The sequence below is a fragment of the Vulpes vulpes genome, chromosome 9, assembly GCF_048418805.1.
Source record: "Vulpes vulpes isolate BD-2025 chromosome 9, VulVul3, whole genome shotgun sequence".
In the NCBI taxonomy this organism is placed as follows: Eukaryota; Metazoa; Chordata; class Mammalia; order Carnivora; family Canidae; genus Vulpes; species Vulpes vulpes.
In genome coordinates this window covers 79,688,200-79,714,336 of record NC_132788.1, presented here as the reverse complement: position 1 = coordinate 79,714,336, position 26,137 = coordinate 79,688,200, and the positions used below count along the sequence as shown (strand labels likewise).

At 40.4% G+C, this 26,137-nt stretch overlaps 1 protein-coding gene and 1 long non-coding RNA gene across 3 annotated transcripts in view; one reads left to right on the top strand and one right to left on the bottom strand.

Moving 5' to 3' along the window:
* ADAMTS9 (ADAM metallopeptidase with thrombospondin type 1 motif 9) overlaps positions 1 to 1,332 on the bottom strand; it is a 160,037-nt gene extending 158,705 nt beyond the window's left edge. For both annotated transcript variants that reach the window (XM_025985181.2, XM_025985185.2), the window contains exon 1: positions 677 to 1,332. In XM_025985181.2, coding sequence (XP_025840966.2) covers positions 677 to 791 — 115 coding nt within the window. In that variant the 5' untranslated portion in view covers positions 792 to 1,332. The remainder of the gene's footprint in view (positions 1 to 676) is intronic.
* Positions 1 to 26,137, top strand: part of LOC112909279 (uncharacterized) — a 363,316-nt gene that overhangs the window by 2,314 nt on the left and 334,865 nt on the right. The gene's annotated exons all lie outside the window — the stretch shown is intronic.

Sequence of the window (26,137 nt, the reverse complement as noted above, 5' to 3'; positions counted from 1 at the left end):
GCCTGTGTCTCTGCCTGTCTCTCTCTCTCTCTGTATCTCCCATGAATAAATAAATAAAATCTTAAAATTAAAAAAAAATAAAATAAAATGAAGGGGGCTTTGTCCCGGGTTATTTTTCTGGCTTTATTTTATTTATTTATTTTTTTGCCCATTTGAGTCCACGCCTTCACCCTCAGCCCATGCATAAATATTCGCAGAGCACCTACTATGCGCCAGGAAAGGAAAGGCCAGACACTGTGCCAGACTCTGAGCACGCACAATTAGCAATCAGACAATAAGTCAGAAAATAACCTAATTTCAGATCCTGACAAATGCCCCGAATAAAATAAAACATGCCACTATCTGCTACGCCCCCCCCCCACCCCCCCACCCCCGTTACTAAGTAACTCTAGTTTGGGGCATGGAGGTGGGGAGTGGAGGGGAGAGCGAACTAGGAGCCGAGGGGTGGGGGGGCTGCTGCTGGAGGAGACTGAGTGTGTTCTCCAGCGGCTCTCTCTAGAAATTGGCTGGGAATGACCCAGAGAAGGGAGCGGCTGCAAAGCCGGAGATAATTCTTTCTAGGAAAAGGAGGGAGAGAGCGCGGGAGGCCTCCGCCGCGGGGTGCCCGCTGCCGGGCGCTGAGGCTGGGGAGGCGGCGGCTGGCGCGGAGGGGTTGCGGTGGCCGGAGCCTCGTTACCTTGCCTCGGGTGCAGCCTGTCCTTGCGCACGGCCGCCGCGGCGTCTGGGCTCCCCATCTCGGCCAGGTCCCGCACCAGGAACGTTAGCAGTGTGGCCCAGGATACAAACTGCATGGTGCTCCCCACCCCTCCCCCGTGGCTCCCACCCCCCTCCCTCCTGCCCGGCTTGGCTGCGGCGGCGACGCGAGGCAGCGGCCGCGGGGAGCGCGCGGAACCCGGCGCCCGCCGCCAACTTTTGACTTTAGGAGTCGCTGAGGTCTCGCCGCGAGGGTCCCGTCTGCGCTCGGCTGAGCAACGCCGCCGCCTGCCGAGAGCTGAGCCGCTCGGGCCGCAGGAGGAGCCGCAGGAGGACTGGGGCTCGGCTGCTCGGCCGCATAATGTCCAGGGAGCCCGCGGGAGAAGGCGCGGAACGTGCGCTCCGAGGCGCGCCGGGCGCCCTGTGCTGGCGGGGATAGCGGAGCGGCTTCTTGAATGGGGGGCTAGGGGGGCGGAGGCGGGGGGGCCGCGGGTCCTCCGCCGCTCAAATACCCCGGGTGCCCGCCTCTGGGAGGAGAGGGGAGGAGAAAGCGGAGCGAGCGGGGACCGCCTCCTTGCAGACCGAGTCCCCTCCTCGGCGGCCCGTGCGAGCCCTGCAGCCGGCCTCGGAGCCAGGGGAGCTCGCTCGGGGAGCTCGCTCGGGGAGCTCGCTCGGGGAGCTCGGGGAGCTCGGGGCCGGCCGCTCGCGCTCCCCGCCACCCCGAGGAGCTCGCCTCTGCAGAGGCCCCCTGCCCCGCGGAGGGAAAGCGTAGAAAGTTCTCTCGCGCTCCCGGCGCTCTCAGTTTCCGTCTCTCGCCTCCCGGGAGCCCCTCCCTCTGCCCTTTCTCGCTCTTCGCCTCCTCTCCGCGCCCTGGCCGCCCCGCGCCGCCCCGCCTGGGCACCCCGTTCTCCCACTGTGCCCCTGCTTCCTCGCTCTCCCCCCCCCCCCCCTCTTCTCTCTCCTCTCTTCTGTCCCCTGGTCTCTTCAGCAGCCACCTCTCCTCTTCTCCCTCCGCCTCCCCCTCCTCCTTTATGACTTTCTTTCTGCCCGGGTCTCGCCCCTTCTTTTGGTTTCTTGCAAGTGAAAGTGGCCCAGTGCCGGAGCGCCTTCCCCTCCTACGGTTTCTCACTAGGGACGGCATGTGGAGCGTCTGAGCTCCGATCTCCATTGGGTCGTCCCCAAGTCCAGAGTTTTAGAGATGGGGGGTTCTCAGCCCGTGCGTTGCAGATGCACAGTCTTTTGAGAGTTTCGCAGAGCTGTCAAGCTGTGTTCTTCCCTCAACCTCTGTCCCCATCCCGCGAAATGCCAGAGCTTTTCATAGGTCCCCAGCCCAAAAAAGGTTAAGAACTGCTCTGGGCAGCGAGGGGGGCGGGGACTTTGGTGCCCAGACGGAGTTCAGAGATATGGGGGAGAGGGGAGTGAGGGTGGGGTGCTAGGGGACAGTCGTGGGCCCGGGCGGGGGTGGGGACGACAGCGTGGGGGCGAGGAGGACCAGTCCAGGGAAGGTTTTCTCAATCACTTCTCCTTCCTTTTCGCCAGAGAGATGCTTGGAGTGAGAAGCTCAAAGCTGATGCTTCAAGCTACACCTACCGCGGCTTTGGGATGCAAATTTGGAAGTTAGACAAGCCAGAGCTTGGAGGCTGTGTGTGAGCACGTGTGAGTGAGAGGGAGGGAGGGAGAGTGGGAGGGAGGAGGGGGTAGGGAGAAAGAGAATTGTTTAAACCTGGGTGGTTCAAAAGTACTTTTTCCTTGACCAGCCCTCAGGAAGAAGGTAGGGTGTGCTAATTTCACTAATTTCAAGAGAAAGGAAATGGCCATTAAAGTAAAAGATAGGACAAATGTATATTTGGTCAAGTGTCCCAGCACTGGAATTTTCTTTACTTTAGTAGGCTTGCACTCTGGATGGAAATACCAAAGATTACCAACACCAGGGACCAAATACCAATATGCGTGAAGCGTTCCCATCTCTTGAAATGTTAATGCATTTATTTCTTGGGGTAGAGGAAATGACTTGGTAATTCCTAAAAAAAAAGTTAATTCCTAAAAAAAGTTGTTAACCCAAATGGACCAATGGTGCCATTGTCTAATTGTATTACTGGGATTTATAATGAGTATAAACAGTATAAAGATGGGGAAACAGAAACACTTGTAAAGGGCAAAGATTTTTATTTTTTATTTTTATATTTTAAGATTTTATTTGTTTATTCCTGAGAGACACACAGAGAGAGGCAGAGACATAGGCAGAGGGAGAAGCAGGCTCCCTACAAGGAGCCTGATGTGGGACTGTATCCTGGGACCCGGGGATCATGGCCTGAGCCAAAGGCAGATGCTCAACCGCTGAGCCACACAGGTGTCTCAAGGGCAAAAATTTTTAAAGGATGATGATTAGATCTTTTTCTTAAAGCTTCAAAATAATATACTAAAACACATGCTCTCTAAAACACTATATTTTCATTACATGATAAAATTCCTCACCATCACAGTATCTGGGCATTGCAAACTTAGCAAGGAATGGAAAAAATATCACAAGAACAAACTATTAGTTGATTCTGATGGAAAGTATTCTAGAACTTTTACTGTAAAATTACTAAAATATAGTACTTTTACAGATACATAAATGAAAAGAACGGAAAAGAGAGGCCAGGAATAAACCCATGTATATGGTCAATTGAGTTATAGCCAAGAACCTAGATTATACAGTGGAGAAAGGACAATCTGTTCGATAACAATGCTTGGAAAACTGGACAGCCACATGCAAAAGAATAAAACTGGTAGCTTATCTTACACCATCCATAAAAATCAGCTCAAAAGGGATTAAAGACTTGAGTGTTAAGACCTGAAATCGTAAAACTCCTTGATGTTGGTCTTGGCAATGACATGTTGGATATGATGCCAAAAGCAAAGGCAACAAAAGCAAAAATAAACAAGTGGGACTACATTAAACTAAAAAGCTTCTGCAAGCAAAGGGCTTATCAACAACGTGAAGAGGCAACCTATGTAATGGGAGAAAATATTTGCAAATCATATATACTGGATAAGGGGTTAATATCCAGAATACATAAAGAGCTCTCAATACCACCCAGTAGCAAAAAAAAAAAAAAAAAAAAAAAAAATCAATTAAAAAATGGTCGGAAGATCTGAAAAGACACTTTTACATACAGTTAGGTGAGGGCACCTTGGTGGCTCAATGGTTGAGTGTCTGCCTTTGGCTCAGGGTGTGATCCTGGGATTTTGGGATCAAGTCCTGCATCAGGCTCCCTGTGGGGAGCTTGCCTCTCCCTCTGTGTCTCTTATGAATACATAAATATAGTCTTAAAAAAAAATAAGATATACAGATGGCCAGCAGGTACATGAAAAGATGCTCAACATCACTAAGCATCAGGGAAATGCAAATCAAAACCACATAAGGTATCACCTCACACCTGTTAAAATGGCGATTATTTAAAAGACAAGAAATAACGCATTTGGTGAGGATATGAAAAAAAAATGGAACCTCTGTGCACTGTTAGTGGGGATGTAAATTAGGACAGGGATGAAACACAGTAAGAACAGTTTCTTTAAAAAATTAAAAATAGAATTACCACGGGATCAAGCTGTTCCATTTCTGGGTATTTATCTGAAGGACACAAAACCCTAACCTGAAAAGTTATCTGTATCCCCATGCTTACTGCAGTATTACTACCAATAGCCAAGGCATGGAAGCAACATAAGTGTGCATGAGTGGATGAATGGATAATGTAATAGTGGTGCATATATAATGGAATATTATTCAGCCATTAAAAAAGCAGGAAAGCTTGTGGCAATGTGAAAGAACCTTGAGGGCATTTTGTGAAGTGAAATAAGTCAGACAGAGAAAGACAAATGCCATCTGATCTCACTTACATGTGGAATCTAAAAAAACTCCAAAAAACTGAACTCATAGATACAGAGAATAGATTAGTGGTTGCCCGAGGTGGGGGTAGGTGGTGAGTAAAATGAGAGAAGGTAGTCAAAAGGTAAAAAGCTCCAGTTAAAAGATAAATAAGTCTTGGAATGTAATGTAACACAATAACCATAGTTAACAGTATTGTATTGTACATTTGAAAGTTCCGGGGAGGGAATCTTAAAAGTCATCACAAGCAAAAGGATTGTAACTATGGGTGGGGATGGATATTAACTAGACTTACTGGGGCATCATTTCACAATATCTACATATGTCAAAGCATTATATTGTATGCCTGAAACTAATGTATTATTATATGTGAATTTTGTGTCAATAAGAAAATAAAGCTTATAAAGGATAAAAAAAATAGCACTTTTCAATATTTTCTATTAAACAATTTTCCCTCTTTCACTTTAAACCCTCCTGATAAAAGTAAGCTGACAATAAAGAAACTATTTATATGTAGGGACAGAAGTCTCCTCTGTGTATTTTCTCTCCTTAGCTTCCTTTCTAGGAATTTATTTATTTATTTATTTATTTATTTATTTATTTATTTATTTATTTATTTGAAAGATTTTATTTATTTATTCCTGAGAGACACAGATAGAGAGGCAGAGACACAGGCAGGGAGAGAAGCAGGCTCCATGCAGGGAGCCTGATACAGGAGTTGATCCCAGGACTTGATCCCAGGACTCCAGGATCATGCCCTGGGCCGAAGGCAGGCGCCAAACCGCTGAGCCACCCAGGGATCCCCTAGGACTTGACTTTAAAAGATGAACTCTGTTTACTCTTCTTTAAAATTGTTCCTGATATAACCCAGTCATCTCCACAAGTGCTGACAGGAAAGAAAAATCCCAAGTTTCTCTTGGTGACCTCATCATGTGACCAAGAACCTAGGTTTCTCAATTTCTCAACCTCAGCGAGAGTCTCTTCATCCTTTCTCAAGTGTATTATCTTGCCTTTGAATTTATATCTGTAAACAAGGCTTTAAAAATCTTAGGAAGCCATTTGCATAGCGTAGAACAATGGAGTGAACTATCTAAATAATTCAGATCCAAATCTTTTGTCTGAATCATCATCATCATCATGATGTTGTTTTTACCATGGGCCAGACCATGTAAAAATGGTCTGCATTTAATTCTTATAACAGCTTTATTTTATTTTATTTTTTTTATTTATGATAGTCACAGAGAGAGAGAGAGAGAGAGAGAGAGGCAGAGACACAGGCAGAGGAAGAAGCAGGCTCCATGCACTGGGAGCCTGACGTGGGATTCGATCCCGGGTCTCCAGGATCGCGCCCTGGGCCAAAGGCAGGCGCTAAACCGCTGCGCCACCCAGGGATCCCCTTATAACAGCTTTATGAGGCAGGTAGTGTTAGTAATTTCATTTTATGCATAATGATAGCAAGGTCTAAAGTGGTGAAATAATTTGACAAAGGTCCCTTAATTAGTAAAAGGATTCAAATTCTGTCTCAGCAGTTTAGTCCAAGTTGATCATCACTATCATATATAATGAATAAAGGACTGATCAAAAGCATGGCTGGGTTTTCAGGATTTGGTTTGGGAGAGGTTGGCTAATATCATGTGGAGAGTTGCCTCAACTTTCCATCCTATGTATAATTTTTCTTTGGCTCTCTAACTTCCTTTTCTTATGCTGAGTATTTCATGATAATCATCTTAGCTATTTCACTGATTATTTCACAACTTTTTCCTTGGCACCTACAACAAATCTGGTACGTAGTAGGTGCTCAAATATTTACTGAATGAGTAAGTATATTCTTTATTTTATACAAATACATATACATGTGCAGTTTAGATAATAGTTTTATGAATAGGAATATAGAGTTACTTGAGTTCAAGGAGAAAAGTGGATTCTTTAGTAAACTGGCCCATCACAAAAGTTTGCTGGAAAAGAAGCAGAGCTTTTGGAGGTCACCTAGAGTTAACAGACAATTTTTACCGCATTTTCTTCTCCCAGGGTTTACTGGAATTGTACGTTATTGTAGGTTAAGTGGAAGACCTCTTTGGCTGATTTTTCATGAAAATTGTATCCCAGAGGACTGATGATTGACATTAGTCACTAGGGAGAGATAAGCTGGCCAATGGAAATGCAAGACATTGACATCACAAGTGACTGTGTAGAACATCACTGGAAAGAGCAGGAAGGAGAATTGAAGCAAAGCCATCTATTTCTACAGAAAGGGAAAATCCACACCCAAATGATAGGGAGAGACCAGGAGCCAGAATTAAAGTGAATAGTTTCCTGAGTGGTCAGCAGTGCGTGGTTTCTGGAATAGATAAGCCTAGGTACTGAATTTTACAGGGTTCCGGTGGATGAAGCAGGGAACGGGTGGTAGCCCAACTCTGACCTTGAGCAATACGCTTTCTCATTGGTTAGTGGAGGTAGGGAAAAACTATCAGCTTTTTTTGCCACATGGGTAAAGGACCTTACTGTATTTTTTAAATTCTTTTTTTTTTATTAAAGATTTTACTTATTTATTCATGAGGGATAGAGAGAAGCAGAGACACAGGCAGAGGGAGAAGCAGGCTCCATGCAGGAGCCCAATGTGGGACTCGATCCTGGGTCTCCAGTATCACACCCTGGGTTGAAGGCAGGCACTAAACCACTGAGCCACCCCGGTACCCCGAAAGTCTTTCAAATACTAACTTCAAGTAAAGGGAAATGTAGCAAAAGCTATAATTGTATACCATTAGTATATCGAAAGCTATATGAGTTTTACTGTTAGAAATAATAGTACAAGGCTCTCTTGAGTTTGTACTTTGTGCTAATTAATTCTCATTGCCAGTCCTGCCATCTGGGTTTTACTGTCCCCATTTTACATCTGATGAAAATAAGACTCAAAAAGTGAAGTGACTTGCCCAGCATTACAGAGCTAGAATGTGCTAAGTTGAGGTCTGAACTTTACCTCGAAAGTTCATGATCTCCATTAACCAGAGCAGCCTGGTAATGTGAAAACATACACCTAATTGTTCTTGATCATTCCGCCTTTATACTTGGCCTGATGAATACGATCTTTAAGAACTTTTTTTTCTGGGGCACCTGGGTGGCTCAGTCAGTCAAGTATCCAACTCTTGATTTTGATTCAGGTCATGATCTCAAGGTCATAATTTTGAGCACCGTGTTGGGCTCCACACTGGGCATGGAGGTTGCTTAAAATTCTCTCTCCCTCTCCCTCTGCTTCTCCCCTATGCACTTTCTCTCTCTCTCTCTCAAAAAGAACTTTTTCTTTCTTTTAATGCTAAATCTAAAGCTCTAAAGAAGTTTTCTTATGCCTACTCTGAAAGACATAGTTCCAATTTGTAAGGTAGCTCTAGATACTCATGACTAGCTCATGGCAGTTCTACAAAGTTTTTAACTCACCAGGTGTTCCAGGCTTACTTGTCGTTCCAGAAGACCATACTTTTGCTATTGTCTAGGGTGTGGAGCCCCATATGAATCCCATTAATATTCACATGAGACTCTTTGGGCTTCGAATCCTTATTCCATCCCCTCTGATACCTTGTGGACTGAAACTTTCAGACTTGGGGTTCAACTCATAACTACAAATGATTTGGAAGTATGGGACTGCTAGCTCGGATCCAAACCACTTTGAAACTGAAGCCAAATCAGAAAGCAATACGGTGTGTGCAAATACAATGTCACCATTTTGTGAAAGAGCATGTTCAACATAGATGTGTGTTATATATATGCTAGCATGGAATCTGATAATTCTTGGAGTATTTTGAGATGCGCTGGGATGCCAGTATACCCTCTAAGCCTTGAAATTCTCCTGTCCTACATTGTTTCACAGTAGTTTGTCTGTTGTTGTTAGCTTTTTTTTTTTTTTAAGATTTTATTTATTTATTCATGAGAAACACAGAGAGAGAGGCAGAGACATAGGCAGAGTGAGAAGCAGGTTCCCTGCTGGGAGCCCAGTGAGGGGGGGACTCAATCCCAGGACTCTGGGATCATGCCCTGAGCCAAAGGCAGATGCTCAGTCGCTAAGCCACCCAGGGGTCCCTACACTTTCTGTTGTTATGAGGGCGAGAAGCAGATCAATCTCCCATTGTATCCCCTCGGTGGTATGTAACAGGCACTTAATAAATGTATCTTAAATTAAGGAGTTAACTATTGCCCCACAATTATTTCTAGCTTTCAGAGTCAGTGTTTCCTTTAATTAGTGAAAGTCATTCTTTCGTATACAACACATACACACTCACACACACACACACACACACACACACACACACACACAGGAAACCCCAGGGATAATGGACATAACGTCTGTTTTTCATGGTATCATTACTCATGAGAGGCAAGACTTGCTTTAATTAGAATCTTATCACGGTTCCTTTTGTCAGAGTAGAAATTTTCAGAGCTAGGCTTTCCCTGATGGCTACTTCACAATCGTGAGTGTGACTAGTAAAAGACAAATATTATGGCAGTTTTCATATCCTTTGTATATCCTAACACAGGGTAATCGGAGTTACCTGCCTCAAAGGGATGGTGTGACAATGAATTGACCAATGAAAATCTTGGCTTAGTAGTGGCATATAGTAAGTGATCTCTGTTCAAATCAGTGGCCTCACTCTAACCCACTTGCTAGTTAGGAAGAGTGATTTCTGATGCAGTTTGACAGAAGAGGATGCGGTCAACCTAGCACCCCTTTCCTGTTAACCTCTTTCAGCAAGTTATGAGCCTGTCTCCTCCTGGGAAATGAAATAAGTCATGTGCGTGCTAATATTTCTTTGACTATGTATTTCTTCTACACTTACCCGTGCTGTTAGTCTCCTAGTCCTTTTAAAATTATTTTTGTTTTTAAAAACAGCTTTCCTCTCCCTCATACTCTGCTTAAACTAGCAATTCTAGCATATAAGTCCAATTTAGTGTTTTTTCAAGCCCTGGGCCTCTTGTTTTCCTGGCAGAATTTTTAAATAATCAAAACATAATTTTCCCTATAAACGTTAAAAAATGTTTTTTTTTTATGGCAAGTAATTATTACACATGCAAAAAAGTAATTTCCTTTGCAGATGATGCTTAATGGCTTGTCTGTCCTAGTGGTATTTATTATAATAATGGCAACCCTTAACAATGGCTTTCTATTTCTAGGCACAATGGATAATACTGTATTCAATCCTCCTGGCAGCCCAATGAAACAGGAATCCCTTTAGTCCCACTTTTCAGAGGAGGAAATGAAGGCCCAGAGAGGATACATAACTTACCTGAGGTTGCACAGCTAGTGAGTAGGGACTCAAAGCCAGACTTTCTTTTCCCCTTTCTTTCCTTTCTTAAAAAAAAAATATATATATATATATTTAAAAATAGATTGAAAAATATATTTACATGTAATTATTTAATATATATTTTAAATATATTATAAATATTATAAATGTATATTTACATATGATTATGTATGATATATAATAAAATACATTTTTTAAAAGTAGGGTCCACACCTAACATGGCACTTGAACTTACAACTGTGAGATCAAGAGTCACATGTTCCAACTGACTGAACCACCCAGGCACCCCTCAAAGTCAGGCTTTCTGATTTCAAGGCTGATGCCCTTAAGCCATGACATTATACTGACTGTTGTATGTGTTTAAGCTCTATTAAGCTTCATACAGGATACATATTTATGCTCAGGAATATAATCCTGAAGAGCAGAAATCTTGACATTAATAGACATTCAGATATTGGGCCACTGAGGAAGAGGCCAGTAGGGGGTCTGGTTTAGGGACTCAGAAATGATGGAATTCTGAACAGCAAGCGAAGTGGATATTGAGGAGGAAAATGTCTTTCCAGCACCCTAAGCCACTCATTCACCTAAATGTAAGACTGGTCTTTGATAACACTAGTCATCTTCAGTTGTCTCAATGCCACTGCTATTTTTTTTTCACTGCCATTTTTATAAACTCTTGTGGCCCTCATTCAGCCCAGGATCCTAGTGTGATTCAGGCTGCCTTTGGTCCTTGCTATGAAAACAGCATATAGCCAAAAGGCTTGCCTTGAAGCTGTAAAAGTAGTTCACATTTTGAATTCCCTATGATGAGCTTTAGTGGGGGCCCAGTACAAAGAACTTATCAAAATATCTCAGCTACTGTGACCACCAAGGACAATGGAGAGAGAGAGGCTGGGGGGCAGGGAGGAGTACCTTCATTTTCCAAATTAATGTGCAAAAACATAAATGTGTCGCATGTCCCAGCTTGACCTGGCAAGGAGATTATGTGACAGCAAATCAGTGCCAGTTGTAAGTGGCATATTAACCATGCACTACCTTTGTATTAATTGGCACCAATAACACAAAATAAGTTGCTTCCTGAAATGTAAGCCTAGCAATTAGTGCCTTGTTGTGTCCCTATCAGATGTTGGCAAAATAATTGGCTTTGCACTTGTTTCTCCCCCACTCAAAAACAGGTCTGACAGTACGTATCAGTGGCATTCACGGCAAGCGTAACTGGAATAAACTTCAGCTACTCTTGGGCTCTGTGCAAGAGGTACAGTTACAAGAAGCAAGGGTTTGGAGGTAGAATTTTCATTTGGGCAATCTTTCCATGGTGGTGGCGGTGGTGGTGGTGCCTGAATTCTACTTACGGTACACAACACAAATGCACCAGTGTAAACTTTTTGTAAGCAGCACTTCTTACAGTAGATTACTCAGTTCATTAATTCCTCACAGAATTTGTATTTGCTCTAAGGTACTTTTTCTGACAAAACAGAGATCACAGTAGAGAAATAACTCTATGAGCAGTGATTTTGGTCCTTTAGTCAAGGAGTGACAGAGGTCCTAAAAAAAAAAAAAAAAAAAAAAAAGACACAATTCAAGACAATCTCCTCCCCCACTTTACTGGCCAGGTGAAAAGGGAAGATAACCATCAAGAAACAGTAAATTCAATGAGATATTAGACAATGATTGAAGAGTAAGGAAGAGCTGTGTGTTGCAGGACATAAACATGTCTGAGATGTATTATTAAGCAAATAAATTCCAGAATTGTTCATCTAATTGGGTCCTAGGGTAATAAAAACAAAATAAAGTGTCAACCACAAGATCTCAGCCTGTGCTAGAACAGGATATGCATAGGAAAAAAATATTTAGAAAGATGGATATACATCAAACCATGACCATAGGACTGTGATCTCTGGGACTGGGGATTATGGAAATCTTTTATCCTTTCTACATTTCTGTGATAACCATTTCCATATTTTTAATAATTTTTACAAGAAAATACAACTTTCTTAATAAGAAAATTTTAAGATACAAAGACAATATATATGTAGAAAATATTACGGTATCACCATCCTTAGGGAAACTTTTCTCATAAATTATGCATAACTTCAGCTTTTTCTGTACCATTCAGTATTTGAAAATAACCTTATATGTACTGTGCATACATGAACAAGTACCAGAAAGAGATTTATGATAAGCAAGGCTTTTGAAAAGAGTTCAAGGGGAGCCTGTGACTTAGAAATATAAGCATTTTATATACAGTAACTGTGGATTTAAAATATGAATGCAGAATAACAGCTGAGTAGCAGGAAAAATGTTAAAAGCATTCCCAAACCCTGAGAGGATACTTTAATACATATTTATTGAACATCTATATGCCATGCACTTTGCAGACATCACTGGAGTTCACAGTCTAGGGGGGAAGTAAATACACAAGATAAATAGGTGAACGGGTATATAATTAAACATTGTTCTAAATTTTGCAGAGATTAAAAGGGTGACAGTGTAGATGAAGTGAACCAGAAGACATTGTTGAGAAGTAAGGGAATAAGAAGGAGCCAGCCTCCTCAAGATTGGGGCAAAAAAATATTCCAGACATAGAGAGAACAGCAGGGCAAGGTCTGGAATAGGAAAGAAGTGGGAATGTTTCAGAGCCTTAAGAAGCACTTGTGGGTTGAGTCCTGTGAGCAAAGAGATGGTTTCAGGGGAGCCAGAAGCTAGGCGCTAGAGGGCCTTCAGATGAGTCGGCATTTCATTCTGGGTGCAAAGGAAGACAGAGAAATGGTTTAGGTAGGGGATGACAAGATGCTCTTGTCATTTTAAAAAGATCCCTCTAGCTGCTGTGTGGAGGATGGAGTCAAGGAGAGGTATTGTGATGTTCCCATGGCTTGAACTAGTGGAGGTATGTGGACATGTACAGAGTATATTTTGAAAGTAGATCCAACAGGATATGGTGAAGGATGTTATTGTGGAGATGAGAGAGAAGGGGGCATCAAGAATGAGTCCCACCAGGTCTTATGCAGAAATTGCTATTTTTTAATGCACAAATAACAACTACATAGAGAATAGAAGCCACACATACAATAGCAATGAAATCACTGGGAATAGAAATACCAAGAAATGTGTCCTGCCTAAGTGAACGATATTTTTCCAACACTAATAAAGTCTTCAGAGGAGATGTGAGTAAATGGGAAGATACCCTCTTCACAGGATGCTTGACCATCACAGAGGTGCCCATTCTCCCTGAAACAGTTTACAAAATGATTAGAACCCCAAATGCAAATACTCACAATTTGTTTCTGTTATTTTTGTTTGTTTGTTTGAATGAGACAAATTAAGCCAAAGTATGTTTGGGAAGATAAATGAAAAAGAGCAGCTCAGAAAACTTTGAAAATGAAGAACAATTTATCTCTGTGTTGCTAGTATTAATACCAGATATTAAAATAGAATATAAAATCTCAATAAATAAATAAATAGAGTGATACTGGATTGTGAATTAAGAGAAAATTCAATAAAAGGTAAATTAGGTGAACTAGAAAAATCTAGAAGCTAGATTTTAGAAAAATCCAGAAATAGCATGAACTGTGAGAATTTTGTTTCTAAAAGAGATGACTTCTGAAACGTTCTGGGAAAACATAGGCTGTTCACAACACAGTGCTAGAATGACATGGTAGCCATATGGTTTTGAAACTTACTAACTAAAAATAATAAAGTTGAATCTGTACCTCACACTTTAAATATATGCTTGATCCACATCGAATGAATCAAGAATTGAATATAAAAGTTAAATCAAGAAAGATCTGGAAGAAAAGAGGAGGAAATACTTTATATCTTTGGCATAAGAAAGCTTCCTAGTTATAACTCAAAACCTCACAAGCCATATAGAAAAAAAATTGAAATGTTTAACTTTGTTACAAAACAAGCAAAAACAAATTCTGTGTGAGAAGAAACATCCTAATCAAAATCCAAAAGTCAAATAAATGACAAACTGAGAAATTATATTTTCAGCTCATCACACAAAATGAGATCTTCCCTTCTATCCAAAAGAAAAATCTGAAAAAGGTGTTGATTGATGGCTCATGAGAAAGGAAATACAAATGGCGTGCCCCTGTGAAAAGGTACTTGATTTTATTTATAATAAGAAAAAATCCAATTAAAACTATGCCAGTACTAGTTTTTTAACTATCAGGCAAATTCTTCATACATATAGTCAGTTACGGTACTTTTTACATGCCTATGTGTGCATGTAAAAAAATGGGGAAAGATAACATTTTTGTCTGCTCATATATTCTAAAGAAACTTAAATGGATACACAAGAAGCTAAGCTCAGTGGTTGTTACACTGCGAGGAAGACTGGGAATTGGATAAATGGGGAATTTATTAGTTTGCTGAGGTTCTCTAGAGAAGCCGATTCAAAAAGATGTGTGTGTATGTGTATATATATGTGTGTGTGTGTGTATTTGTGTATATTATATACACATATTGTGTAACATATATATAAAGAGATTTATTATAGGGAATTTTTTACAAGCAATTGGCTCGTGTTTATGGAGGCTGCCAAGTCCAAGTACCTACAGAATAAGTCAGCTGGCTGGACACCCAGGAGAACTAATGAGTTAGTTCCAGTCCAAGCCTAGAGGCCTGAGAACAAAGAGAGCCAATGGTTTAGTTCCAGCTGAAGACCAGCAGCTTCAAGACCCAGGAAGAGCCTATGTTTCAGCTCCAGCCTGAAAGTGGAAAGAAGCGGATGTCCCACATTGAAGGCAGTGAGGTAGGAAAAATTCTCTCTCACTTGAGGAAGCATTAGCCTTTTTTTTCTATCCGGGCCTTCAAGTGATTATATGAGGCCCACTCACATTATAGAGGGCAAGCTGCTTTACTTAGTGTACCAATTGAAGCAATCATCTCATCCTAAAACACCCTCACAGAGAACGCCCAGAATAATAATGTCTCATCAAATATCTGGACACCCTGTGGCTCAGTCATGGTGACACATAAAACTAACCATCATAGCCTACTGTAACGAAAATACCACAGAACTGAGTGGCTTAAACAACAGAAATGTATTTTGTGACAGTTGTGTGAAGGCTGGATCAAGGTACTGGCAGGGTTATTTTCTGGTGAGACTTCACTCTGGCTTGCAGAGGGCCACCTTCTGGCTGTGTCTTCACCTGGCCTTTCCTATACGCTCATGAAGTCTGGATGTCTCTTCCTAAAAGAAAGAAGGAGACCTCTCTTGATTGGATTAGGGCCCCCATATTTCTCTCATTTAACCTTAAGTACCTCCTTAACGGCTCTGTCTCTAAAGTCACATCATGGGTTAGGACTTCATCATATGAGTTTGTGGGGGCAGGGCACATTCAGCATGACAGGAGATGAGGATGGGAGGGAGAATCTCATTATTATTATTTTTTTTTCTTAATCGTCTGGGTTTTAAGCTGAGTAGACTACCTTTTTAAAAAAAAATTCTAAAATAAATTCCACATTTCTACTCCAGCAACTTGAAGGATATTGATGTCATTCACTAAGGTGAAGAAGGCTGAGGGAAAAGTAGTTTGGGCAGGTGGGAGTGGAGCTGGAAGCGTGGTGCATGCTGGAGGGCCACTCTAGTGGAATGTCACTTAGGCAGATGGTGTTCAGGAATTTATGTTGAAGATGAGAAACAGCAATGTTTCTTTTACATGCTTATAAAGTCAGAGAAATGCATGAGATCACCCAAGACAGTGATACTCAAAATTTATTTAACATGCTTTAGAATCATCTGGAAAGATATTGCAGGGCTCTGCCCCCAGTTTCCAATTCAGTAGTTCTGAGGTCAGATCTAAGAACTTAACACTTCTAACAAATGCAAAGGGATGGTGGTACTACCACTGGCTAGAACCTTGGAGAATCATTAGCCTAGGGCAATGATTCTCCCTTCTAACCTCATATTGGTATCAGATGGAAAGCCATGAGGAAGAACACAATTACCTGGGACCCATCCCACTGTAAGCCAATAAAGTGAGAACCTCTGGGAAATGGGCTTGGGCACTGATAAATTTTATTTATTTCATTTTATTTATTTTTTGAGGGGGGCACTGGTAAATTTTAAGAGGTCCCTTGTTGATTCTGACATGCAGCCAGGGAAGAAAGCTTCTGACTGAGGAAAAAAGATCCTGGAGAAAGGAGAGAAAGCCAAGAACAAAGACCTTAGAATTGCTACCTTTTATTTTATTTTTTTAAAAGATTATTTATTTATTTATTTATTTATTTATTTATTTATTTATTTTTATTTATTTATTTATTTATTTATTTATTTTAGAGAGAGGGACAAGCAGACTCCCCACTAGCAGGGAGCCCAATGCGGGGCTGGATCCCAGGACCCTGAGATTATCACATGAGCCAAATTCAGATTCTTAACCAACAGAGCCACCCAGGTGCCCCAGGATACTACCTTTTATTTTATTATTTAAAAAGATTTTATTCATTTATTCATAAGAAACACACACACACAGAGAGAGAGGCAGAGACATAGGCAGAGGGAGAAGTAGGCTCCATGCAGGGAGCCCGCTGTGGGACTGGATCCCAGGACTCTAGGATCACACCCTGAAACAAAGGCAGGTGCTTGACCCCTGAGCCACCCAGGTGCCCCAGGACACTACCTTCTAAATGATTGGTAGAAAAGGAAGAACCAACCAAGATATAAAGAAATAAAGAGATAAAAAGTAAACCAGGGCCTTCCACTAGTGTTGTGGAAGGCAGTAACAGGTTGGCAGGCTCTGTGCTGGGTTCTGGTGATACAGATACCTTGTAAATGGTATGTGTGTAAGTGAAGTCCTACACAGCCTTCAGGGAGCTTCCCTACAGTTACGGACCAAGACTTTCTTTTAAAGAAGCAATGGCATGATCTAGTCTCTTCTTGATGTGTTCCCTGGAGAAACGCTTGCTCGCTTACATAAGAATGCATGTCAAAGATGGTCACGGCCTCATTGCTTGTAATAATGAAAAACCAGACTACGGGAACTCAGCAGAAGAATGGCTACTTTATAGAGAATGATATGTTCATGCAGCAGAAATATTGTACAGTGGTTCAAAGGAATGAACCAGTTAGACATCAACTGGCAAGATATAAAGAAATGTCGTTGAAGGACAGACAGCAAGTTGCAGCATGACACATATATATCCATTATGTGAAGAACAGCTAACGTGTGTTTGTGCATAGAGAAAGGTCTAGAAAGACGCACTCTAAATCCATACTTGTAGACAGGGAAAGGGGACATGTTTGAGGATGGTTTGAGGATGGAGGGGACTTGAGATTGATTTGTAATGCGCTTAATATTTTTAAGGCTTTTGATAGATACACATTAAATTACCACAATATTGGACTAATTTAATGTTTTAAAAGTCACAAACGTCAATAATTACTGTCAAATCTGAAGTTAACATATGCACGCACTAGACTATTTGCCTCTCTGTGCGGTCTTGAAATAATAGTCTCTGTATCCCCTCTTGATTTCAGGGTTAATTAAAAATCTCCCATGACCACAAGAAGTATTTCTCCCAACCCATTTTCCCAAACCGAGACAAGAGCAGACACTATAACTTAAAACAAAACATCGTGTGGCTGTTATTCTCTGTGAATTTTCCTGCAAAACAAGCCTGTTTGAAATAGCATTTCAAAGATACAGCTTCCTTCCCCAGAGTCTTGCCTAGCAGACGTGTTACAATTGTTCAGTCAAGGAGCTGTGCTGGAATGCAACTCTGAAAAGGCAACTGAGATTTTTACTTTGCAAGCCTCTCTCTCTTACAAAGCAAGTAAAGGATGCTAGGAGATCCCGCAGAACATGCAGAAATCCGTTGGAGCACACTTGAGCCTGACCGTACCTATGACTTTCTAGACAGCTGGATACTTTTGAGTTATTGTGTTGTCTCCCTGGAAAGCAATGACTTTTGGATCCTCAGATATTCATTTTCAGAGCCAGAGCTTACTTAAATTCTAGGAAAGCAGAGGCCTTGTCTGTGTCATGGTCGGTTTCCTCAGTACCTCATATGGTACCTAACTATAGTGGATGCTCAGTAAATATTTGTGGAATGAATGAAACCACACCCCCCCACACACACATGCACCAAGATTAAAACTAAAATCATCGATGAATTCTACATAATGTCAGGCAAAAGAAACCAGACACAGAAAAGTGAATCGTACATTTTCCATTTATATAATGTTAGAAAACAGACAAAATGATTTATTGGTGATAGAAAACGGTGATTGTGGAGGGATAGTGATTTTGAAGGGTATAATGGAGGCTTCTGCAAAGCTGATCATGATCTTTTGCTTGATCTTGGTGGTGTTTACAGAGATCTGTTCACTTTGTGAAGATTCATGAATTGAACACTTATGATTTGCATGCTTTGCTGTTTGCATGTTATGTTTTAAAGTTTACTTAAAATAAGTGAAAGCAACTTTTAAAAAAAATTGAAGTTTTAATCCTTTATGTTGGAGATGATCTCATCTCTGGAAAATTATTTTCCAATACTAAACATATTTTCATTTTGGATTTCTGAAGAGAAAATGTGTAACATCACCTCCAGGGCTTAAAGGCTTAGCCCTCCCTTTTCTAAGGCATTTGTTCTTCCTTATCGGAATCCAGCTGATGGTAAAACAGCTGTTGTACGATTAGAAGCAGCTCTGCTATTGGGTTTTTAGCACCCATTTTTTTTTTCCTGCCCCTACTCTTTTGAAATTTCTAACCCCTTTAACAGACGAGGGAGACTATTGAAAGAAAACCAGAAACTTCAGAGATGTGCAATCTGGGAAAAATATGTGACATTTCCCACCATTTAATAACCACCAGACTCCCTAAATTTTATTTTTTCTTTTCTTTTTCTCCCACATTCCTTTTTCTTTTTTTCTTCTTGATAATAACAAAAACGTTTTTAAAAAATCCTTGAATCCAGTAACCCAGAAATTGAACTTGCACACACACTTGTGGATGCACAAAGTGATGGATTTACAAGATAATCCACAGATACATTGTAACAGCAAAAGCCAAAAGGCAAGGTAAATGTCCAGCAAAAGGGGGCTTTTAAGTAAGTAACATTCAATAATAGAAAAGCATGTGACCATAAAAAAGAATGAAGAGGCTATCTATGTTCAAGTTATATAGATATGTGCAAAGGACAGACCTTCTATTTAGGCTACCACCACTTAGGAACACATAAGTTATTTCTGAAGGATACGTAAGAAACTGTTAATTCGGGTCGCTCCAAGAGGGAGATGGTATACATACGTGGGACAGAGACTTCTCCTGTGCACCCTTTGGCTCCTTTGATATTTAAACTGTCTTATTATATGTTGTCTAATCAAAAGTAAACTTTTAAAAGCATAACATAGTACACTTGGCAGCAGTTACTATGGAGAACCGTGGTTTTGCTAAGGATATAGAACTGTGGCACAATCTTATACCCTGGAGTTGGAAGGGAAAATCAGGTAACCAAACAGGCAATTTGTCAAAACATACCAAAACTTCCAAATTTTCCTTTTGCCTAGCTATTTCTAGTTGTAGGAATTAATTTTTAAGAATATAACTGTATAGAAATGCCACTGATTTCTGGGCATTGATTTTGTATCCTGCCACACTGCCGAATTGCTGTATGAGTTCTAGCAATCTTGGGGTGGAGTCTTTTGGGTTTTCTATGTACAGTATCATGTCATGCTACCCAGGGAAATTTACACTTTAATGCAGTCCCTATCAAAATACCATGGACTTTCTTCAGAGAGTTGGAACAAATCATCTGAAGATTCTGTGGAATCAGAAAAGACCCTGAATAGCCTGGGGAATATTAAAAAAACAAAACCAGAGCCGGGAGCATCACAATGCCAGATTTCAGGTGTACTACAAAGCTGTGATCATCAAGACAGTGTGGTACTGGCACAGAAACAGACACAGAGATCAATGGAACAGAATAGAGAATCCAGAAATGGCCCCTCAATTCTTTTTTTTTTTTTTTAATTTTTATTTAGTTATGATAGTCACAGAGAGAGAGAGAGAGAGGCAGAGACATAGGCAGAGGGAGAAGCAGGCTCCATGGACCGGGGGCCCGACGTGGGATTCGATCCCGGGTCTCCAGGATCGCGCCCTGGGCCAAAGGCAGGCGCCAAACCGCTGCGCCACCCAGAGATCCCTGGCCCCTCAATTCTATGGTCAACTAGTATTCGACAAAGCAGGAAAGACCATCCACTGGAAAAAAGACAGTCTCTTCAATAAATGGTGCTGGGAAAATTGGACAGCCACGTGCAGAAGAATGAAACTGGACCATTGTCTTACACCATACACAAAGATAAACTCAAAATGGATAAAAGATCTCAATGTGAGACAAGAATCCATCAAAATCCTAGAGGAGAACACAGGCAACACCCTTTTTGAACTTGGCCACAGTAACTTCTTGCAAGATACATCTATGAAGGTAAGGGAAACAAAAGCAAAAATGAATTATTGGGACTTACTCAAGATAAAAAGCTTCTGCACAACAAAAGAAACAGTCAACAAAACTAAAAGATAACCTACAGAATGGGAGAAGGTATTTGCAAATGACTCATCAGATAAAGGGCTAGTATCCAAGATCTATAAAGAACTTATTAAACTCAACAGCAAAGAAACAAACAATCCAGTCATGAAATGGACAAAAGACATGAAGAGAAATCTCACAGAGGAAGACATAGACATGGCCAACATGCACATGAGAAAATGCTCCGCATCACTTGCCATCAGGGAAATACAAATCAAAACCACAATGAGATACCACCTCACACCAGTGAGAATGGGGAAAATTAACAAGACAGGAAACAACAAATGTTGGAGAGGATGTGGAGAAAGGGGAATCCTCTTGCACTGTTGGTGGGAATGAGAACTGGTGCAGCCACTCTGGAAAACTGTGGAGGTTCCTCAAAGAGTTAAAAATAGATCTGCCCTACGACCCAGCAGTTGCACTGTTGGGGATTTACTCCAAAGATACAGATGCAGTGAAACGCTGGGACACCTGCACCCTGATGTTTCTAGCAGCAATGTCCACAATAGCCAAACTGTGGAAGGAGCCTCGGTGTCCATCGAAAGATGAATGGATAAAGAAGCTGTGGTCTATGTATACAATGGAATATTACTCAGCCATTAGAAACGACAAATACCCACCATTTGCTTCAACATGGATGGAACTGGAGGGTATTGTGCTGAGTGAAGTGAGTCGATCGGAGAAGGACAAACGGTATGGTCTCATTCATTCGGGGAATATAAACATAGTGAAAGGGAATAAAGGGGAAAGGAGAGAAAATGAGTGGGAAATATCAGTGAGGATGACAGAACATGAGAGACCCTTAACTCTGGGAAACAAACAAGGGGTAGTGGAAAGGGAGGTGGGAGGTGGGCGGGGGGTTGGGGTGACTGGGTGATGGGCACTGAAGGGATGAGCACTGGATAATGCTATATGTTGGCAAATTGAACTCCAATAAAAAATTTAAAAAAGATTAAAAAGAATATAACTGTGCCTATAAGACACTGATGAAAGAAATTTAAGAAGGCATAAATAAACAGAAAGATAGTCCATGCTCATGGATCAGAAGAATTAACATTGTTAAAATGTCTGCACTACCCATAGCAGTCTACAGATTCAGCACAGTCTCGGTCAAAAATCTAATGCTGTTTTCACAAAAATAAAGCAAACAGTCTTAAAATGTGTGTAGAATCAAAAACAATCCCGAGTAGCCAAAGTAATTGGGACAAGGAAGTAGAAAAGCAAAGGTGAAGGCATGACATGTCCTGATTTCAAACTATACTACAAAGCTATAGTAATCAAAATAGTACGGTACTGGCATAAAAAGAGACAGATCAACGGAACAGAATGGAAAGCCCTGAAATATATCCATCAATATATCATCAATTAATTTATGATACAGTAGCCATGAATATACCATAGGGAAAGGATAGTCTCTTTAATAAATGGCACTGGGAAAACTGAGCAGCCATATGCAAAATAATGAAACTGGACCTCTGGTCTGCACCACACACACATACACACACACAAACTCAAAATTCATAGAGAGTTGAATGCAAGACTTAAAAGCATAAAAATCCTAGAAGAAAACAGATTCCCTGACATAGGTCTTGGCAATGATTTTTTTATTTTTGTATTTGACAACAAAAGCAAAGTCAACAAAAGCAAACATAAACAAGTAGACAACAACAAACAAAAGCTTCTGTATGTCAGAGGACACCATCAACATGAAAAGGCAACCTATGGAATGGGAGAAAATATTTGCTAATCATATAGCTGAGAAGAAGGGGTTAATATCTAAAATGTAAAAATAGTTCATGCCACTCAGTAGCAAAAGATAGTATGATTAAATGGTCAGAGGATCTATATACATTTTTTTTTCCAAAGAGACATACAGATGGCCATCAAGCACTTGAAAAGTTGCTCAACATCACTCATCATCAGGGAAATGCAAATCAAAACCACAAGGAGATATCATCTCATACCTGTTTGAATAGCTATTCTTTTTTATCAAAAGAACAGCAAGTAGGAAGTATTGGACAAGATGTGGAGAAAAGACAACCCTTGTACACTGTTGGTGAAAGTACAAACTGGAACAGCTACTATGGAAACCACCATGGACGTTCCTCAGAAAACTGAAAACAGGACTATTATATCAGCCAGCAATTCCACTCCAGGGTATTTATCCAAAGGCATTGAAAGCACTAACTCAGAAAGATACGTGCACTCCCATGTCCATTGCAGCATTATATACAATAACTGAGACATGGAAGCAACTTGTATCCACGAATAGATGGATCAATGAAGAATTTGAGATATATTCATATATAGTGTATGTATATGTAAATACACACAATGGCTATTAGCCATAAGAAAGAAGGAAATCTTGCCCTTTGTGACAACATGGATCGGCCCTGAAGGCATCCATAAGTGAAATAAGGCAGAAAAAGATAAATACCATATGATCTCACTTATAGGTGGAATCTGACAACAACAAGCAAGGAAGCAAACAAAAATACTGAACTCAGATTGGTTGCCAGAGGTAGAGGAAGGGAGGTGGGCAAAATGGGCAAATGTACAACATTCCAGTTACAAAAGAAGTCCAAGGGATATAATGTACAGCACAGGGACTATAGCTCATAGTTCTGCATTATATATTTGAAAGTTGCTAAGAAAGTAGATCTTAAGAATTCTCATCACAAGAACAAAAATATATAACTAGGTGATGGATTTTAACTTAATGTGTTGACCATTTAACAATACACACAAATATGGAATCATTGTGTTGTACACCGGAAACTAATGTTATATGTTAATTACATCTCAACCCAAAAAAGATGATCTGAAGAAAATAATAATACATGGAAAGGCTCAAATATGAGGCATTCCATCCCATATTCTTTATAGTGAAATTGGAAATATTTTAGTGAAAATTGGAAGCTACTCCCTTGGCAAAAGAATGTAGCTATGATGGAAGGAATGTTAAAAAGAGCACAATGAAAGACTAGACTGCAGAAATGTATGAAATAGATAACCAGGTTCATAAATTACAGTCCACCTATACATTAAAAATGCTATTTTAGAAGAACAAAGAAAATTACTCATAATGATAGAAAGTGAAAAATATACAGCATACATGCAGCATAGTACTATTTGTTTTCCAAAATGCACCTACATAACTGTATATATGTATAGGTCGTACATGTGTATACACATATGTTTAAATCCAAAATTTAATTCTAGGTGATAGAATGAGGAGTATTTTTTATTTCCTATTTCCATTTCTATGTGAATGTTCGGAAGGAACTATATTATAGTTCTGTTTTATACTAGAAGATTTATAATAAAAGACTTAATGAGAATATTTTTAAAGGTGCTACCCATAAACCCTGCCAATACAGTGTAAGTGAGGTCCGACTGCATACAATGAAACATGGTATCAAATGAGCCCAATGAAATGACAGGATTGAGACTTTTGGGAAGGACAAGAGCCAGCTGCTAAGCGCTTTCTATCAAAATGATACCGTGATATCTCATCATGGAGCACTCTCTCCATCAGGAATATGTTGATCATGTGTACACTCATGGGTACTCTCATAATAATCTAATTCTTTTAGGATGCAAATAATTGCCCAAAGCCAAAAGAATCTGCCTATATACATGGGACATGGTGATACATTTTGAAAACTACTTCTAATCAAATTACTCCCACAATATTATCTTTTCTTTTTATTCTTAAAAAAAATCAAGGTGAGATTCACATTTCAACCCTTTTAAGTGAACAGTTTGGTGGCAGTCAACGCACTTACAGGGTCATGTGACCACTAACTCTATCTTGTTGCAAAACATTTTCATTACCCCAAAAGAAAAGCCTATACACATTAAGTGAGTTGCTACCCATTCTCCTTTCCCCTTTACCCTGGCAACCATCAATCTGCATTCTATCTCAGTGGTCTTACCTATTCTAGACACTTTAGAGAAATGGAATCATACAGCATGTGGCCTTTTGTGTCTGTCTGCTTTCACAGAGCATAATGTTTTCAAAGTCTGCACCATATATTAGTAATTCATTCCTTTCGATGGCTGAATAGTATTCCAGTGTATGGATATACCACTATTTGTTTATTCATTCCTCTGTGATATACATGTGGACTGTTTCCACCTTTTGGCTATTGTGGATAGAGCTACTATTAACATTTGTGTACATCTGTTTGAGTCTCTGATTTCACTTTTTCTGTTACATACCTCCCAGTGGAATTGCTACGTATGGTAACTTTTTATGATAAGTTTAACTTTTTAAAGAACCACTAAACTATTTTCTGCAGTGGCTGAACCATTTTAAATCCCTACCCAAAATATTTAAGGGTTTAATTTTCTGAACATATTTGTAACTCTTGTTCTTTCTTTCCTTCCTTCCCTCCCTTCCTCCCTCTCCTTTCCTTTCTTTTTTGGAAAACAGTAATCCTAATAAATATGAAGTGGTATCTCATTGTGGTTTCAGTATACAATTACCTAATGATTAGTGACATTGAGGATCCCTTCCTGTATTTGCAGGCCATTTGTCTATCTTCTTTGGAGAAGGGACTGTTTAAGTCCTTTACTAATTTTTTAATTGGGTTGGGTTTTTGTTGTTATTGAATTGTAAGAGTTGAAAGTTCTTAATAGTTTCTAGATCCTAGACCTTTATCAGGTATATGATTTAGAAGTACTTTCTCTCATTCTATAGATTGTCTGTTTATTTTTTTTTGATAATGTCCTTGGATGCATTTATTACTTTTACTTACTAATGTTTATACAGAGAAATATTGTTTTCTGTTAGTTTCACCTAAAATTATATTTGGACACATTTTTGTGCTTTACATCATTTTAATAATGGCATTATTTTGATGGCTGCATAACATCATATTCATAATAATTTGAGGATAGTTGGCAAAGTATTTAAGGTTTTTTTGGTAACAGAAACAAATTAAATCCAATGAACCATTGAACAACCAGGCACAGAGAAGGGCAGGGACCATGTGGCATCGAAGATCACATGAGTTTGTGGACTTTGCCTCAAACACTCTGTAAACTTGCCTCCCCACTTCTGGTTTCCTTGTCTCCCACTCCAAACTCTTCTGTGATAACATTTTATTGGTTCATCGTGCATCAGTGTTGATCCCTGTAAGGGATGTGGATCTGCACAGCCCAGATCCCCCTTTCAGGACTGAGATGCTTCTTCTCCCAGATGTTGGCAGTGGTGGCTGCTTCAAGCTCTCAGTTGAATTCCTCCCCGGGACTTGGCCTTGCCTGAAGATGGCCTTTTCATCCAAAGTCATGTGTCTTTTCCAAGGCAGCCGACATTTAATGACAGGTGGTATAGGACAACTGTGAAGGGTCATTCTAGTTCCAGGGCGCTGGAAACTAGTCATTCTAGTTCCAGGCATTGGAATAACATCATGGTATCTAGGACCACTACCTGAAGATTTCAAAGCTGGTCTCAGAAAAGAAAGAGGTGGTTATGGTCTATTACTGTGGAATACTAAAATAATTTCCAGTTGTGCTCTTCCAGTAATAATGGAATGAACAGCTTCTACTTTTGTATTATCTCATTTGAATAAATCCAAAAGAGTTATCATGACTGATGCATTTTTATGCTGCTTTCCAGAAGGATTCTGCTAATTTAACAAAGCTACCAACAGTGAGCAAAAACTACTCAGAATTTTTAATACACCTGTAACCAAAAAGGGGATGGGAAAATATAGTATCAGGTGTGCCAGAAAATCTG